General features: G+C 43.2%; 1 protein-coding gene across 1 annotated transcript in view; it reads left to right on the top strand.

Moving 5' to 3' along the window:
* The window catches only part of CDH13 (cadherin 13), a 1051470-nt gene that overhangs the window by 870251 nt on the left and 161208 nt on the right, over positions 1-20011 (top strand). The window contains exon 8 of the mRNA XM_059904794.1: positions 4893-5033. Coding sequence (XP_059760777.1) covers positions 4893-5033 — 141 coding nt within the window. The remainder of the gene's footprint in view (positions 1-4892; positions 5034-20011) is intronic.

Below are 20011 nucleotides of genomic sequence, written 5' to 3' on the forward strand. Positions count from 1 at the left end.
GCAAGAGGAGGATGGGGTACCACATGGGTTAATAGCAGAACCTTTCTCCATGTAACATTTATTCATTGATTCCCCCCCACAGCTACCATTGTGCTTGTTATTAGTGATAAATGTTCCGTTAAATGCTCACTCGTATGGCAGTCGCGGTAGCTGTGTAAAACATCAAGGGTCCGGTGATTGATTACATGCCATATTTAGTGACACAGCTTGATTCTTTTTTTTCAAGATGGAATGTTTGCTTTTCAAATCAGTGTGATCAGTGAACCCAGCCCGTGTCTGTGGAGATACACCCAAGGCTTTTTCTTGCAGACACACCATCTTCCTTTTGTTTCTAGCATATATATTAACTGGTAGCAAGTAGACACCCAGGAAGAGATGGCAAATACAGTAGAAATGCATAGCTGCAGAATTCAAACCAGGAGAGCAGCTTGACTCTTAGATATGTCTTACAGATCAGATAGCTTAAAATAAAATCAAAGCAGTCAATTTCATTCTCCCAGTTTTGACACAGTGCTTCTCTTTGTCAAAATACACTCCTATCTCCTTGAGCTAGAGTTCCCCAAAGAATAAGCCATTCCCTGAGAATAAATGGCTCTGGTTTGGAAATGCCACTGATATGCTCAGACCTTTGAGATATAATTTAGTTCAAGGAAACAGTACTATATCATCATTATCAATAATGAAAGTAAATCACCCAGCTTGCGTGCTGCATACTGGCTAGGTGTTGGGGTCAAAGGCATGGTCCTTGCCCTTGAAAACTTTGTCATCCACTTAGGGAGATAGTAAATGGGCATTCAAAATAAGACCAAACAGGAAATATAGCCTTCAAATTAGTCAGGGTAGTCTAAGCACTGTAATAAACTTCCCTTAAACCTGAACAACGGCTTGTATCTTGTTCACGTCTCAGTCTAAAGCAGGTCAGCAAAGGGTCTCTGTGCCATATAGTCATTTGGAGATCCAGGCTTCTTCCTCTTTGGGAATAGGAAACATGGAGGAATACGTGGGAGTTTTAGGGGCCAGGTCAGTCCATCACTTCTGCCCACATTCCATTGGCCAGAATTGGTCACACAAGTTCCTCTTACAGTCTAGCTGTACGCCCTGCAGGCAAAAGCAATAGGATTGGGTAAACAAGTAACATTTTCCTCACCACAGTTTCCTCTGATGGCAAGAAACTGAAATTGATTCTGGCTGACTTCAGTGCCAAAAAGAATCTCCTGAATAAACACCAGGGTGTGTTACAGAATCCAGGGGAGAGGTGAAGTCAAGAGCCAGCACAGGCCCAGATCTCAGAGGCAGAGCTTGCATCTTTCTGGTTAGAGCGGTGCCTTCAGTGTAACTCAGCCGGAAAGGCTCTTTCTGTTGGAGTTGATAATACCTATCTCCCCTCTGAGCCTTGAACCAACTGAGAGAAATAAACCCAAGAATCAGATCGTGCCAAGGAGAGTGCAGCTTGGCCTTTAGAGGACAATGAGCTTCCTACCCCCTGTTCAGTTCACTCACCAGTGACAGAACAGCTGGACGGCTGAAGATCTCGTCCCCCAGACGGGGTGCGTCCCGCATGGGCAGAGAAGAGCACCAGGGTGGTAAGTGTCCTCCCAGAACATTCAAGAAGGTAAAATCCTGGAATTCCCTGGTGGCCCAGTGGTTAAGAATCCACCTGCCATTGCAGGGGGCATGGGTTCGAGCCCTGGTCCAGGAAGATCCCACATGCCATGGAGCAATTAAGCCCGTGCGCCACAACTACTGCACTCTAGAGCCCACGAGCCACAAGTACTGAAGCCCATGCGCCTAGAGCCTGTGCTCCACAAGAAGAGAAGCCACCGCAATGAGAAGCCCGCCCACTGCAACAAAGAGTAGCCCCCGCTTTCTGCAACTAGAGAAAGCCTATGCACAGCAACGAAGACCCAACACAGCCAAAAATAAATAAAATAAGTAAATAAATTTATTTTAAAAAACCAAAAAAAAGAAGGTAAAATCCTTCTATTGGGCCCAGGAGCAGCATGGGAGAGGCAAGAGGGTTTGCCCTACGTTCTGTCTCCATGATGCCTGGTTTCACATTTCATATTCCCAGAATCCGATTGTCCCAGCTGGGGTTGGGGAGTTAACCGTGACTCACTCAACTATTGTGAGGGAGACAAACGTGCACGTGGCCACCAGGGCCTATTCCTCTGCATCAGTGTTTCTTCCCAGACGATGGGCAGCTGTGGGCTGCCTAGGAGCCTTGTCCAGCAGAGTAACAAAGGCAGAGTGACTCTGAGCGGTGCAGAAATGCGCATGTGCATGTATATTTCAAGTAAGAGGGATTTAGGGGCAGACTTCCTAGAAAAGGCTCAGCTGGAGTGGGAGGCAGGTCAGAGGTGAGTGGAAGGTTTTCCAGTTGGGCAAGAGCAAGGGGGCTCATACATATGCCATTTTCTCTAAGTCTTCCACATTTCAGAGGAGGTGCTTTTATCATTGGTTGCTTGGTTTCTATTATTTTTGTCATTGTGAAAGCAATTATGTTTATTATAGAAAACTCCCCAAATACTCATAGGCCAGTGGACTTCTTATCTTCGAGTTGCTTTTCAAAGTGGAAATCTGGAAACAACTCAAACAAATGACCGTCCAATAGGGAATGATTGAATAAATTATACTGGTCTGGAAACAACTCAAACAAATGACCATCCAGTAGGGAATGATTGAATAAATTATGCTGGTCTGGAAACAACTCAAACAAGTGACCATCCAATAGGGAATGATTGAATGTGTGTGTGATGTGTAGGACAAAGGAGGGAGACACCAGACTACTAACAACATTTACCTCTTGGAGATGGGGTTGGGGGTGGGTAGAGAGGAATGCTCACTTTCCACTTTAGAAATGACTGGATCATTTCTATTTTCCTTACAATAATTGGATATTCTTTGACAATACAAAACATATTCTTTGGTAGCCTTAAGTTTGGCAGAAAATTGAGACTTTGGAACATCTCATTTCAAACCTTGCAATATATCTAGTTCATAGTCTAATTGATTTTCCACTAGGTTAATCAGTCGAGTTCCCATTGCAGTCATAAAGTTTTATTTATATGAGGAGACAGGAATTGGCTGGTTCATTTTTTTAAATTATTTATAAAATTTGTTAAACTACAGGAGAGTTAAGCCATGTCCTTCCTTTGTGCTAGCGCAAGAATTTGTATGTACCTCTGCTTAGCTCTGACTCTATTTTGTTACAGTTATATGTGAACATGCCTGTCGTCAACCCTAAACATCTCTGAACCCCTTAAAGAAAAGGACCCTTTTCCCATCCCTATATCCCCAGCACCATATTTAGACTAGATGTTCAATAACTTCCAACTAAAGGAATGCATAAACTAATGAAAGAAAAAATTATAATAACTCTCTTTGGTCAAAAAAATATTTCTGCAGAGGGGAAAATTTTAAAAGGAAAAACAATGTATTCATGAAATTATTGGAATACTATTGTGAAGAGCCTATTGTGATACCATAGTGTGATACAATTGCTCTTACACTTTCTTGCAAATAACCAGATAATTGATCATAACATTCGTTGCAATATTAGTCAGAATTCCCTTGTTGCTTCTCACAGAACATCTCAATTAAATGTCTTAAGGAAAGGAGAAATTTATTAGCTCATAGAAATCACAAATCTGAGGGGTAAATTCTGGCTTCAACAATGACTATTAAAGAGCTCAAATTAGGTTAAAAGAACTCCATCCCTACCTCTCAGTTCTGTGTTGTCTTCTTTCTCAGGCTGCCTTTCTCTGTGTGGTTGCAAATGGTCACCACCAGCTCCAGATTTTGGTCCTACCACCTTCAAGTCCAACAGAAAGAGGAGTTCTTTTGCCTACAAGTTCTAAAGAAATATGTCCTGGAACTGAGTTTCAATCCCAGGTGGCCTAACTTGGGTTATGTGCCCATCACATGGCAATGGGAATGGGAGGCCCTGATTGTACAAGCCTGAGCTACATGACCATCCCTAGTCCAGGGATAGAGTCAACCCTACCTGAACTCCACGTGCACTAAGAGTGTGGCAGGGATGATACCCCCAAAGGAAGTATAGCCTCAGTACCAGAGGAGGATGGGATGGATGCTTGGGAAGGCAGGGCAGCACATATCCACTAGAGTTAGCGCTTGAAGCTGCCCTGGGGTATGTCCACAGCTACCTTCACTGCAAGTTGGTGAAGGGCAAGTGCTATGAGAAATTTACATCCTTGTTCAACAGCCATTATAGAATCACACTCATCCCCCAATGTGCTTCATGGGGCAAGGTCGGCTGTTCTTTAGCGACAAGCCATGCCTGGGGTCATAAACTAAACATCCTGATAGGAATGATACGAAAATCGGTAAGATCTTCTTGAAAGCAATGTTGAAATATCAATAAAGACTCTTAAAATGTTCATACTCTTTAGCCTAATAATTCCACTTCCTGGAATCTATCATTTTTTTTTTTTAATCAAAATACATTGAGAGCTTCCTGAATAAAGATGTTCATTGCAGTGTTATTTAAAATTGTCAAAATTTTAAGAAGACTAGAAATAACCTCAAGTCCTAATAATTGAAGATGATGAAATAAATTATAAATTATGCATATGATTATATTTTATGCAACCCTTAAAATAACATCAAGGAATTATGGTGGTAAATGATATTGCATGAGGGAAATGATATTAAGTTTCCATCCCCACAGCCAACTCTAGTCCATGAATAGTGACTGTCTTGCCTTGGAGAGATTCCAAAGACACATTTATGCACAACAGGTAAGAGTGCTATGACAGGCGCCTGCCCTAGATGGAGAGGGGCACACAGCGTCGGCCCGAGCAACGTGCATCTCCCCTATCCCGAGTGATAACCCAGATCTAAATGTCATCCTCTGTTGTGCTTTTGCTTTGTAGACTCTGGAAAATCCCAAGTATGAGTTGATCATTGAGGCTCAAGATATGGCTGGACTGGATGTTGGATTAACAGGCACGGCCACAGCGACAATCATGATCGATGACAAAAACGATCACTCACCTAAATTCACCAAGAAAGAGGTAAACCCCTGTTGAACGCCAGCCTTGTGGTCATGGCCGTGATTGCTGATTAATATTAATTCAGTGTACCACAGCCCTAGCCAGCTCCCTGTTTGGGACATCAAAACCCTCCTTTGTGGAGAGAAGATGGTGTCTTGCTGGAATACTTTTTTACTTTTTTTTCTTTTTTTTTTTTTGTAAAGCTGAAAATACCAAAGCATTATGAAAACAAAAGCATTGAATCTTGTTAAAGTCCATAAGAAGACAACTTTTAATGCCAAAGTGCCATTTTCATAGTTTTATTGGTGTTATTTAGTGCTGAATTGTGTGAGTCCTATTGTGATTTTAGCATAACAATAACTATTCTTTTCAGCAAGTACAGATTGAGAGGCCAGACGGAAAAACATCAAGAAGGTAAAGCAGATTTTCTTGGCCATAACAGGGTGGCCCAGGAGCTTATAAATAACAACCAAGTTAGCTTGTCTGGGAGAGCTAGCTGCGAATTACTTATTCGCAGCTCCTGTGCTTTTATGATTGTGGATCGTGCTTGCTGTTTCCCATTTTTTCCAGTGGAGCAATGTTTGGGGACAGGCTGAGTATGCAAGATTTCATCCAGCTGCTGAATTTGTATCCAGGCTAGGAAGTCACTGGCACTGTGCATCTGATGGAAATGTGCTATGGTCATGGTTTCTTTGGGGGTCAGGACCAGAGCCAAGGACTTGACGCCCCCCTTACTGAGCAGGAGCGTAGCATCAGTAATGACAGCCCCGTCGTTTGCCAGACCTTTCCCGGGCATCCGCCACCACCACGGGCTCTCCACCCTCCATCCATCGCCTCATCTGACCGTGTGGGGTTGGATTCGTGAGCCACATTTCTGACCCAATGAGAGTGCTTATTTTAAGCTCAGAGAATCTAGATCTCCAGGTTATAGGCAGAGTAAGTGGCAGAAAAGGGACGTGAGCACAGCTCCCTGTTTACCATGCTCTCAGCTGCAGTGCTTTGCTTCCAAGGAAGCCGTTGATATTTTCTACCCTCCTGGGCGTTCAGAGAAAAGATCCGTGTCTGGATTTGCAGTTGCCCACCCCTCTCTCAAGTGTCTCAGGGCTACCCCAGGTGGCCCTTCTCAGCCCCCTGGTTCCGCAGTGACCTCTCCACATTAGCAGCCCTACATGACTCATTCAGGAGGTGGAAATCTCCCCCTCTCCCAGTGGTGTCTTGGACACTCAGGAGTCTAACCTCAAAACAACAAAGTCCATGTAGCTAACACGGTCTGTTCTGTTGCTCCCATGACACTGTTTCTAAAACTGCTAACACAGATTGCTTATTATTCCCATGTTTCTCAAACTGTGTTCCAAGAAATTAGTTCCACAAGTTATTATCATTATAGGGCAGGGGGTGGGGAGAGATTTCAGGGTCAGACAGATGTGGAGAACACTGAGATGAATGGTGTGAAAGATTTCTTTTACTGTAGGACTTCTGGGTACCTTTAAAATGCTTTGTGTTTCTCCAAGAGGGGTAGGTATGTCCTGTAGGGTTTCTCAGACTTATTTGGCCTGGGAATAATTTTTCCTGGTCCATCTCACCATGGCTCATCGAGCTGGTATTCATGGGATATTCATTGGGAGATATTGGTTTATCTGCAGAATTTCTTGCAAACCTCTTTCAAAAGAATAACTCAAGGCACAGTGTAATATTCAATATAGACATAGTAATGAAAATAGAAATTGGATAACCCCAATCTAAAATGAGAAAACCTATTAACGTTACCAGGTGGGTGAGATTAATTAGTTATTTCAGTGGAGCCTAAACTAAGCTCAGAATTGTATACCTAGTTATGGACTAAATACCGTGAGTGAGAGGCTTTTGTTGTTGTTGTTATTAATACCAATGAATTCAAGGAAAAATTTTAACATAGATCTTAAAGTAAGAGACCTTAAATAGTATAATGGAAACTGTATTCATCTGTGAATATTGGCAAAAGCACAAAACTCTCTTCAAATGGACATTGGGGGCTTCCCTGGTGGCGCAGTGGTTGAGAATCCGCCTGCCACTGCAGGGGACATGGGTTCGAGCCCTGGTCCGGGAAGATCCCACATGCCGCGGAGCAACTAAGCCTGTGCACCACAACTACTGAGCCTGGGCTCTAGGGCCTGTGAGCCACAACTACTGAGCCCGCGCACCACAACTACTGAAGCCCGAGCACCTAGAGCCCATGCTCCACAACAAGAGAAGCCACCACAATGAGAAGCCCGCGCACCACAACAAAGTTTCCCCTGCTCACCACAACTAGAGAAACCCCGTGCACAGCAACGAAGACCCAACACAGCCAAAAATAAATAAATAAATAAATTTATTTTTTAAAAAATGGACATTGGACAATGAGCTTGAGATTCCCTCAGGGCAGAGATGATGTCACAACTCATATGGAGATACAAGTAACAAAACGAGAAAAATGGGTAACTAGCCAAGTACATCAGATTCTCTCTCTTAGATATTACGTATCCCATAGGAGTCTTTGCCAACGTTGGATAAATCAAATTCACAATTAAATTTTCTAACACGTTCCAGGATGGCTGATGTTCTTTATCACTGATTCATACATTTTGGACACCAGAACGGTAGAGGTGGTATAACAGCGATGTGAAGGGCTGGGCTCTGGACCAGAACTGGATTCATATCACACCTACCAGCCACGGGATCTGAGCACGTTCACCATCTACATTCTCGTTTTGTAACCTGTTCATGGGGCTGATCATAACGCCCACCTCACTGGGTTCTTGTGAATGTCAAGTGAGCTGCATGGTGAAGAGCACTAGTGCTTGTCACCTCGTGTTCTCTGGCGTGCTGGCCATGGGGAAATGGTGGTAATTTAGAAGGTGGTAGAGAGGACAGTGATGACGAGGATAGTGGGACGAAGGCAGCGACGAAGGTGGTGAGGAAGACGGCTGCGGTGAGCCAGATGATGATATGATGGTGACGATGTTTCTAAAATTCAAAAGGCCAACTGGCGTTCTTGTCTAACGGCCATCTCCCCTCCATGTTGAAAAGCTGCTGTTTTCCTTGAAAGCGATCTATGAAGCTGCTCAAGCACTTCAAAATACGTGATTAAGACCCTCAAGTTCCAGGGGTGAAGTAATTCTGGAGGAGAGGTGGCAGAATCTGTAAAACTCATCACTGTGGGCAAAAGCAAAGAAGGCTAAGAGGAACCTGTTAGGTGGAAAAAGAGGACTGATAAGGACTCAGCCCAAAGGTAGTGGTCTTGGGTGTGGAAGTGGTCAAACAGGATGAACTAGAAAGAGAGAGAAAACATGGACCCTGTGATCTTGAAGATGAAATAATTTTCAGAGATGAAGGTCAAGGTTCAGTCATCCCAGAATGGAAATGGTGGTCATTTGGGCTTGAAGGTATCTAGAAACCTGTCCAAGAAGATGTTGTCTTATGTAAGTTTCTGCATATATTAGGACATTTCTTAGGAAATTCATAGAAGTATATGGTTCTTATCTTTTTTAAAAATTCTATTTTACATGGTCTTCCATCTCCAGAGAGGTGCATTTTTTGATCTGTTTAAAAGAGGAGTTTCATTTGGCCACAAATAACAGACAGGAAATAGTGCTCTGTTAAATGAGTCAGAGGTATAGTTTCTCTCACATAGAAGTCCGTAGGTAGACAGTCCCAGGCCAGTATGGTGAGACCATGATATTGTCAGTTTACCGTATGCCTCTTATCTTTCTTTTGTGCCTTCCCCAAAGCTGCCTCATGGTACAATAGGGTCACCGCAGTGCCAGCCATCATGTCCATGTAACAGGTAGAAAGAAGCAGGAAATGAGAAGGGCAGAGGAGGACCTGCCACCTAAGTAAATGTCATTTCAAGAGATTCTCCAGAAAGTCAAATGACTTACATCTCCTTAGCCTTCCTGATCTGTGAGGGAGACTGAGAAAAACTCCAGCCATCTTTAGTTGGCAGGTTGCAGCCCTTGGTAATATAGGGGTTGTTACTAAGGAAGGAGATATTTTAAAGGGTATTTTAAACAGCACATTCTTAGTGCAAACTAAGATCATTTGTTCCGCTTGTGTTTATTCACACTGACTGTAAGCTTGCTGAGAAGCAAAGCCCACACCTCTCTTATTCTTTGTTGCATTCCCAGTTGGCACTCAGTAATTCACTCTCTGCCGAATGTTTCCTGAAGGTGATTTTAACTGGAGAACAGTGTCACTGGATATGATGAACCAAGTACTTTAAATTGTTACTGACACATGAAATCAATTTTTAGTCATTGATTTTCATGAAAATTTGGGTTAGAAGCACTAGTCTCCCTATGGAGAGTCTTCCGTGAGTTTTCCTAATAGCTTTCGCACGTGGCTTTAACTGTTAGTTTATGTTTACATGTTAGTCGTGACTTTTCTAGATTAGGTGTTTGGAAATGATTTTAGGAAATCTAGTTAAACTTTCCAAACCCAGAGTTTGGATTATAGTTGGGAATCTCAGTCCCATTTAGAGCAAAATGACTTGTCCATTTCTCTCTCTAAAGTTGCTTTTTTTTTTTTTTTTTTAAGAAAAGACATGTGATTTGTATTTATAGCATAGCCGATGCTCAACACATACTGACTGAATAACTCATTTTCACGTAAACCCCAGGTCATGAGGTTTAACAAACTTGCTATTAATTTTAAAAGAATGTGTTTGCAAATGATCATAAGGTTTTTAAATGAGTTTTCATTCATTTATTCAATCAGTTGATTTTCAGATTTTAATTAAAATGGCAATTGGTAATGAAGACTGAATAACAGGATTTTTTTTTTTTGGCTATTTGATGAATTCTTTCTAAAGTAAATGTTTCAGTGTTCAAGCTATAACATTACGATACATGTAATGAAAATGGCATAAAACTTAAAAGGCCCTGTCTTCCTGGAAGATGAGAGATGGGTAAATGCTCTGATTTTCATAAAGGGGTGAAGATAAATGGTGTGAGCTGGAAGCCGGCAAGCTGAAACTGAGCCACCAGCAGATACTTGCATTCAGTTATCAAGGAGGTGCTGGGGTCCAGTCTCCAATTCCTAAAAGTCTTCAAGGACCTTAATGCTTTAGGAGTCTTATTTTTCTTTGGACTATGAGCTTTCATAATAAAAATATTTTCTTAATTAGCTGCCTAATTTGCCCTATAATACTTTTTCTCTTACATGTTTGACTGAAAACTCTCTGGTCTCTTCTTTATATAATAATTATGCAAAACCATTTTCTATAGAAAGAGAGCAAAAAGACTAGTCTTTCCTGTAGCAGGGTTGATAGAAATTTGCTCTGTATTATTGAGAGTTTAGAAACATATTTTCACCTTTACCACATTATTTTGTTGTTGGAAAACTCATGTAAATATTGAGAATTGTGGTTAAATTTAAGGAAATCTCTATCAAATTTCTGTCATATATATATTTTATATATATGTACGTATATATACATATATATATGAGCTCTGCAATTTCAAATGTTCTTGTATAAAGACTAATCGTTAAATTGATGACACTTGTTATTCATGTCACTCACATCCTTGTTTTGAGACATATTAAGAGTTTTATATTGTCTTTATTGATGTTGGTATTGCAGGTAAATCACAAGAAATTTAAATCTTTACCAATGTGTTCATTATGACTCACTTCTCTTCATTAGTAAGTTTATCAATCAAGGAACTATTTTATTTCTTACATCAGAAATTTACTTTTTCCTCTCAATGAAATATCTGATGCAAGATGATGTCAGGGTAACATTTGTTTTATTCCTTAACTTTATCATTTTTGCTTTCTGTAAACCAATAAGAGTAGAAAAGGATGACTTTAAATCAGTCTAGGATTGAATTAGTTCATCGTTGAGTTTCAGTCTTACATGAGGGCTATTGTGGTTTCCCTTACTCCTGGGTACAGCCTTTCTGGGGCCCCAGCTGAAAGATGGGTATTTTCACAAGGGCCCTTCCGCCTTGGACACCCTGAATTTCAGTGGTCTTGTCATCCCCATGAGACTGCTGAAAGCTCTGCTCAGCTTCCTGGTCTCTTAGCAGCACTTTCTTCTGCTCAGATTCTTAGCCTCTTGTCCCTGTGCCTTTATCAGTTAGAAACTGTGTTAAGGGTAAAAGTTCCGTAAAGTATTGGCTTCACTTCAGTAAACTTCCCTTCTCAACAGGATCCTGGATTCTCAAGTTCTGGCTGTCTTCATAGCTCTGTAGTGCTTTCAAATAGGTGGGGGGGTTTTGTGTGACGTCTGTGTTCTTGAGCCATCCTAGATTTGAGGGGTGGTCTAGAAGAAGCTTGCCCCACTTACCATAAACAAAGAAAAATATGGATTAGCTTTTTAACCTGGATTACTAGGGAAAAGCAGTAGATATTGTGTATATGGAATTCACTGTAGCACAAAACATCGCAATATTTTCATTAAAAATATGGATTGAAGAAATATAATTAAATGTTTTGACAGTACCCACCCCCTCTCATACCATTTGCTTCAAAATCAACTCATTTTAGTAAAAAGATTAAAAATTTTGTGTCTCCTCCTTGATATTGATAATCAAGAAATGACTCTAACCCCAAGGGAATTGAACTGCATCATTAGAGGCAGACTTTGCTTTCCCGTTCCTTCGCTCTTGAGTTGACATGAGTATTGGGAGTTTTCTGAACTCTTTTGGACCTTTTCATTTGTTTTTGGTAGTTTGATGGCCCCAGGTATATAGCTCATAAATGTACCTTTGTGTGCCAAAGGTATAACTGAAGTGAATGTATTTATCCACTCCTCCAGGATTTCATGCAATATATTTGAGTGCTTTAAATGAAACTCTCCATAAGAGTTTATTTCCCTTAGGAGAGCCCTTTAAATTCAGAGGTGCCTGTGTCTAAACACTGACCACGTAATTATATATTCTCCTTGCTCAATAGAGATTAATCCAGAAAACCAACCACATACTTCTTAGAAGATCGAACCCATTTCAGTTATCTGACACAAGTGACTTTTCTGGAGGGTGGAGTCCAAACATAACACTATTGAGATCTTTATCCCGTGCTTTGGGTGGTGGATGGAGGTATCCCAATATGTACAGAAAGGGAATATTTGGAGAGAATAGAGCAGTGTGATTTCAGTGCACGGATACCACCAATTCCCAACTGTGCAAATGGTCACATCCCTCCAGATTACATCACTTCCTGGTCCGTCTTCGTCCAGGCCAACATCTTGTCCAAGGACTCCAGGAGCCATCTATTGCAAATTGCATTCCCAGCTTCCCAGCATATAATTGAAGAAGGGTTGGCTGCAAAACAGCCAACACCCCCGTTCCCCATTTATCTTCACTTGGAAGGGGTGAGTTCATTGCTTTCTTCTCCTGCGCCAAGGTCGTAGAAAAACATGAAATCATCAACTAAATCTCCTAGTGTTCAAATTTCAGAGGTACTTGAAACAGCAGGTCTACAGCTGGATTTCTCGACTGAAAGAGAGTGAAGGGAAACATTTGTTCAAATGTAAGCAGTGCTCTATAAATAGAAGCCATCATCTAAACAAGATTCTTCCCGCTAAGGAAAAGGGTAGTGTGTGCTTTCCCAGATTTAATCGTTCAAAGACAGCAGGGTGAGAAATCTTGCGTTGTCGACAATGCCCGTGTCGCTTATACACTGCGTTTGTGATGTCGAAACATCTGGATTTGTTGAAGTGAAAAACTGTAATCTACCCTGTGGCTGGTTCTTCAAGCCTCTTGTCGAGGTAGACCAGACAGCCAGATGATTTATTGCATTAATCGCTCTTTCATAATTATACTTATGATGCGTTGACCCCCATCGTCCCTGTGTGAACCTCTATGCAGATTCTGTGCCTTGGCTAACCCTCTGGTTATGCTCAGAGGGTCAGCAGCAACGCAGTGACAATGAAAGCAATTTTGTACTACCGCTGGCAGAGTCTCACCACTGAGCCACTCCATCGCACAGGGGCCTCTGAAGGCTTCATGCATCTGCTTCTGCTCAAAGACAATATCCTCACACCAAGAGCAACAACCACACAGCTGTACAACATCTATTTTTTAACTCTATAAATGTAATATCACTACACCTTGTAATGCAGCTTGCAGAATGAGAACTCAAGAGTTCACAAATAGAAAGCCAAGAGCAACCCAAAGGAGATGTTGGAAAATGCAATGTCCAAGCCTGCACTGCACCTGGAAACCATTCTGTGCTCAACAGTGTTAGAAATAAGAGCACCAGGTCTTGCGCGTGGATGGTTTTAAACACGGTCCACTTGGTCACAACCTACCTCCATCTCAGACCACACTGAAGCGCTCGTTATCCCCGCAACATAGCAAACTTTGGCGTGCCTCCGTGCCACTGCACATTCTGTTCCCTTCCCCCTGGAATGCCTTTCTCTTCTTTTGTACCTGGAAAGCTCCAATTTATGCTTTTTATAAATCCCCAAGTTATACATCCCCCAGGCGGGTTGCTGCTTCTCCCTCCTTGTTCCTGCACACTAGGCATCCCCCAGCTCAGGCTCATGACGTTGCCTTTTAGTCGTGTCATCGTCCTGTGTCTCCCAGCATCGTTTAGATGCTTTGATATTTAGGGACAGGTCCTTTTCATCACTGCCTCTAGGACTCAGCACAGGGGCAACATCAAAAGTTTAACTAGAGATGAAATTGTTATTCATGCAGTAAGTCCTTATTACCACCTGTTGTGTCTCAGCTTCTAATACACTATTAAATATTATTGCAGTTCCATATTATATACAGTGTTGCATGTACACCATCATATGTCATTATGTAATATTCTGTTATGTATTCTCTTCTTTTCTAATATGTACACATCCTAGTTTGCACTTATTTTATTCTAATAATATATAATATTCACCTCCTAATGTGCCATACAATTAAGTTATTTATTTGCTTATTGTCAATCTCCCCAAATTAGAATGTAAGCTCCACGAGAAAAGGAACTTTGTCTCTTTTGTTCCCTGCTCTGGCCCCAGCACCCAGCTTTGGACCATACCCAAATAATGTGCAAAGGAGTGAATAAATTATAAATGTTTGACAATAAGCAGCAGAGGCCATCGAAAAGTTAGAGAGTGATGTTGCTGAAAGGGGCTTTAGAAAGAACCTCACCCAACCCTCCGGTTTTAGAGCCGAGGGAGGCTGCTCAAGGCTGATTGCAGATCCCAGGCCAGCCTCATTGTGGCACAAAATACTGCTGCTGGTGCAAAACCAAGGCCCTACTGTAACACAAAGTCATGAGGGACCCTAAGGTTTATCATTTTTCTGTGGTGCAGAGAGCCGAGAGGGTTGGAGTTAAATTCCTTTCCAGAAGTGAATAAACAAATCTGCATAACTGCAGAGAGCCCTAAATCTACTTCCCTACCAGTCAAGTAAAAAAAAGAAAAAAGAAAGAAAACTGAACGTTAATAAATAATACATAAAGGAATCATTAGAGTGGAGACAGACTTGACTTTTCCTGCGAACTTAAAAACAAGGAAGAAAATATTCCACAGCCCCAGAGTTCTGTGTGGGCTCATTCTTCTAAATGGGATTAAACAAAATTATCCAGAATTGATTTTAATATATTCATTTGTTTCCAAACTAAAATCTATTTTAGTTACAGGCTGAATATCAGTTTTCCCAGTATAGGCAGCATTTTATTATGCTGTCGACCTGCCCAGATCTGAGAAGACAGGAATTTATGAGAAGTATCTTCTTCCTCCTGTCTTAACTGAATGTACCTATTGCATATCGTAACATTATACTGTTGCCTTCCAAAGTGCATTCATTCATTCATTCACTGATTCACCAGCCCATCCATCAGAAGTGTATTCCATACTTCCTCTTTGCCAGTAACTGTGTTAGGCTGGGATGCAGTGTGGTGAGCACAACATCCCAGCCTAACAAACATGGTCCCTGACCTCAGGAAGTTATGGTCTAAAGTGGGGACAACTGACCAGCAAAGCAAATAGCTACATATGGTCCCTAGTGACAAGATGGAATCACCGTACATGGACACATTGTGCGCACACGCCGTGACACTCACTGAGGAGGTGACATTTACAGTGACTGTGCTAGTGTCCTAGGGCTGCTGTAACAAAATATCACACACTGTGCGGCTTGAACGGCATTAATTTGCTCACAGTTCTGGAGGCCAGAAGTCCAAGATCAAAGTATCCACAGGGTGGTTCCTTCTGAGGAAGCATCTGCTCATGCCCAATTCTTAGGTTTCCGGTGGTTTGCTGGCAATCTGTGGCGCTCATAGGCTTGTAGGTGCGTCACCCGTCTGCCCTCATCTTCACATGGCCTTCTCGCTGTGTGCGTGTCTGTGCATAATTTCCCCCTTTTTATAAGAATGCTAGTCATATTGGATTGGAGTCCACCCTGCGACCTCATTTTAGCTCGGTCACCTCTATTTCCAAAGAAGGTCATATTCTGAGATACTGCCAGTTAGGACTCCAACAGATCTTTTTGGGGAGACAAAATTCAGCCCATGCCAGTGAGACGTGGGAGTATGCAGAGGGTCCGTGTGAAGACACGGAGCCTGGGAAGAGCATGTCTTGCTTGAGGAACTGAGCTGTCCAGTGTGGCTGGAGCAGCCTGAGAGACGACGGGGGATGTGAGACTGGGGCCGGTCACGCAGGCAAGGCTAGGAGGCTGTTCACCGGAAGTGCAGTGGGAAGACATTGGCGGACACAGTAAAGGGTAGACCTTCCAAGACTTGGAGACCCCATGCTGCTCAGGAATACCATTGTTCCTATGGTCAGAGACTGCTGGCGATGATGCCGCCAGTCACACACGACCCACCACCTATATCCTTCACAGAACTGGAAATAACAGCAGGGAACCAGCATTAGTGGACATTTACACAGTTGTTTTTAAGTTTATGAAGCCCTTCCACACTCCACATACTCTCTCCCACCTAAAACCTGGAGAACCCAGTGAAAAGGGTCTCGTTCTCACCCCATGCAGATAAGAAAGCTGAGGCTAAGCGGGCTGATTCCTCCCCAGATCATTGGGGAACTAGAGGTTGAGATTCTGAACTTTGCACCTCCTTTTTCCTTGCAAATTCAAAGAGATGTCTTCTCTTAACAAGTGTTCCATCAATAATAGCAAATATGTAATGAGCTTTTATCAAAGGCAAGACTGGCCATTCTGTCAGAAGTTCTGTCTGTCCAACACTCCTGGACCTGCTCCTTCATCCTCTTTATCGTTAAACAAACATCCAGAAGCCAATGCAGAATTCTGAAAGCACTTGCTTTGTGCCAGGCAGTGTCCAAGAGGCTTACATAAATTCCATTGTTCACTCCTGCTGCCAACCCTGAGACTCTCATTGTCATACCCATTTCATGGGTGTGGAGACTGAGGCTCAGAGAGCTGAAGAACTTGCCCGGAGTCTAGGCCCCATGCTCTCAACCCTGCACTAAGCTGCTTCTGCACCATGCCGGCATTAACGACTCGCCAGCGCAGTGTCTGTAGACCCCATTCTCAGAGCACATCTGCCGACTTCAGCCACAGCTATTATGTTCCTATTCCATGGTCTTGCCCTTCAGGTCAGCTCTCCAGGATTCCTTGGCAGGGCTGTTCCTCAGAGAACATCCATCTGGTTTTTCCGTTTACACTTGGGCACCAGGGACTGCTGAAGATGCAGGGCTTATAACCTCCAATCTCAGTTCTGCTTGAACTTTTCCAGCATCACCTCATCACCTCCTGCCTCCCTGTTGCCACACCTGCCTCTCTGTTCAAATCAGGACAGTGTTTAGTGCAAGCCCTAGATACAACTACAACACACACACACACACACACACACACACACACACACACACTTCTCTCCTGGGCTCGCCAGGATGAGTGTAAGCTACTCTTTCTCCCTCCACAATTTCTTCAAATTAAAAAAAAGGGGAGAGATCTTTTATTTTATTTATTTTTTTAATATACATATCTTTTTAATTTATTTTATTTATTTTTTTATTTTTGGCTGTGTTTGGTCTTCATTGCCACGCGTGGGCTTTCTCTAGTTGCAACGAGCAGGGGCTACTCTTCGTTGCGGTGTGCGGGCTTCTCATTGCCGTGGCTTCTCTTGTTGCGGAGCACGGGCTCTAGGCACACGGGTCCAGTAGTTGTGGCGCGTGGGCTCAGTAGCTGTGACTCGTGGGCTCTAGAGCGCAGGCTCAGTAGCTGTGGCGCACGAGCTTAGTTGCTCCGCGGCATGTGGGATCTTCCCGGACCAGGGCTCGAACCCATGTCCCCTGCATTGGCAGGCAGATTCTTAGCCACTGCGCCACCAGGGAAGCCTGGGAGAGATCTTCTAATCGCCAGTGAATTTGATTAGTAGTTTGTGTCTTTATTTTGATAGGTCTAGTGGGCAAATATAATAATCATTTCTTACAAGCAAAGAATAAATGAAAAATGTTTTCATCCAGAAAACCAATTTTTTTAAGCTAACAGTGATTAAGTGCTTATCTATGGGAGGTAGTAAGTGCTTTAGGCATCTTAACTCATCTAATTCTCATAACAGCCCTATGACATAAGTACTCTTATTATCCCCGTTTCACAGATGATGAAACTGAGTCATGGGAATGTTAGAAACATACCCACGGTTACAGTATGCTGGGGCAGGGATGCCACGTCCAGGTGTCTGGTTCCAGAGCGCAGCTCTCAGCCATTATGCTAGACTCACTTTCTGAGATTTTTACACATTGTTCTGGTTCTGTGGGATTCAGAAGTGAAAGAAGCCAGGCCCCCGACACGCTGGCCTTTTGTTAGTTTCTCAACAACCAAATCAAATAACCTATGTTGAACGCAGCAACGTTGTTGGAAAGATATTGACAGTTCCACTTTATATACCTTCATGTGCATATCTAATTCAGAATCTTCCGGTATCGCTGTCAGTGGCTTATAATGGTACACTAATTATTAGATATCTCGATTGAAATCCAGGTTTTACTCACTGGCGAATTCGGGCAAAGGCCTATAAAGCAAGAAAAACTTTGGTTCATTAACTAGGGTCATTTATACTAGTCTGCTATCTCCGATAACAATTTTTAAATCTTTTAAATTTATGACTGTCGTTACTGCAGTTCCTCGAACATTAATGAAATAATGTGCTTCCTCAAGTTCACAGATCTTTTGTGCATTTGATATACTTGTTCTGAGTTAGCAGGGTTGAAAGTGGCCTCACCTTTCATTCATGCCCTCACCGCGTGCTTAGCTAATAGAGGCAGTGAGCTGAAGGCTGGAGATTTAAAGAAGATGGGCAAGCCCTTGTCTTCCTGTGGCTTAGTAGGGAGGACAGATATTAAAGGAGTGCAAGAGGGGTGCATCCCACAGATAAATTCAGAGAGCTTTGGGAACATGACCTAAGGAAAACAGACCTGGTCTGAGATCTGGAAAGGAGAGGTCGTAAAGTAATTTGTCATCCTCTTAAGTCTTGGCTTTGCTAAGAGAAGTGACGCAGGTGGTGCTAGGATAGCTCCTTCTGAGCAAAGCCTGCAGCATATGCAAATGCCCTGAGGCATGCAAGTGGCCTTTGAGAGGCTGAAAGAAGGAGCTGGGGCTAGCCTGTGCTGTGTACGCACAGGGATGGGTGAGAGAGGTGGCCCACCCTGTGTGAGTTTGCTGCCCCAGTAACAGACTTCAGGAAGCCATGCATTTCCCTTAAGGTCCCCCAGGTCTCCCAGTCAGAATTAACTGGCTCTCTTTCACCAGCGTTTTTTTCCTGCCTCAATCACAGCATTCTTCCCAGCGTGCGTTGGATCAGCATTTTAGGTATCCATTTCTGCCTTCTCCAGACTGGAGCTCCCTGAGGGCAGACACAGCTTCATTTGTCACCTTCTTCCCCTTCAGTCACAGAACAGTGTACACAGAGGGAGTGCAAAGAATATTTGTTGCATTAAATCAAATCCAACAAATAGCACTCTTGCCCGGCAGCTCTGCAAATAGGAACAGATGCCTTTGCTAATCGCCCCTAGATGCATGGTTTAACACAGGTTCAATTCAGAGCTGTAAATCTATATATCCCAGCCAGAACCAGTTAGCTGTCTGGTTTGTAATAGCCAAGCACTGGCCTCCCACATGATGGGCTCAGAGGAAAGCCTCAACAAACCCCAGTGAAATGAACTGACCACTTATAGCAGCCTTCTATAGAAATGGTCAAAATATTTTTTTTCCTTCAGCTCTGGGAAGTTGAAAACACAAATCAATTTGACGAAGGCTGAGACTAGAGGCTCATTCTTCCTCAAGAAAATCTGCTTTTAATTTCTCCAGAGTTAAAGATCGTTTGCTTGTACTCATTTTGTTGTTGAAAGCAGAAACCCACTTTGAACCAGCATGAGCAAATCCTGGAATGCATTGTACTCATCCCTGAGGAAGACATTGGTCCTCATCCCTGGGGAAGGCATTGTACTCATCCCTGAGGAAGACATTGGTCCTCATCCCTGGGGAAGGCATTGGTCCTCATCCCTGGGGAAGGCATTGGTCCTTCTCCCTGGGGAAGGCATTGGTCCTCCTCCCTGGGGAAGGCATTGGTCCTCATCCCTGGGGAAGGCATTGGTCCTCCTCCCTGGGGAAGGCATTGGTCCTCATCCCTGGGGAAGGCATTGGTCCTCATCCCTGGGGGAGGCACTGAAGGGCTTTCTGACCTCAGATGTGGCTGCCTCCAGGGCTCAGGCAGCATCATCAGAATGTTCTCTGTATGTCACTCCATCTCTCAGCTCCGCTTGTCTCTCTGTATTGGCTTTATTCTCTGGTAGGCTCTCTCCTCGTGGCAGGTGAGATGGCCTCTGGTGACCATAAGCCTATGTCCCCATGGCTTATGTACAAAGGAAGACATGCACACCCTCTTGCCCAGAACCAAACAGTAATCTCACAGAAAGACTTTGATTGGTTGTACTGGGTCACAGGGTCACTCAGACCAGACACTGAGTGCCAGGGAATGATGGAATGATTGGCCCACCCAAGGTCACCTTCCCATTTCTGAGGAAGAAAAGTGAGGCCTGTGGTTGACAACACCAGTGTGAC

This window comes from Balaenoptera ricei, chromosome 19 (genome assembly GCF_028023285.1).
Source record: "Balaenoptera ricei isolate mBalRic1 chromosome 19, mBalRic1.hap2, whole genome shotgun sequence".
In the NCBI taxonomy this organism is placed as follows: Eukaryota; Metazoa; Chordata; class Mammalia; order Artiodactyla; family Balaenopteridae; genus Balaenoptera; species Balaenoptera ricei.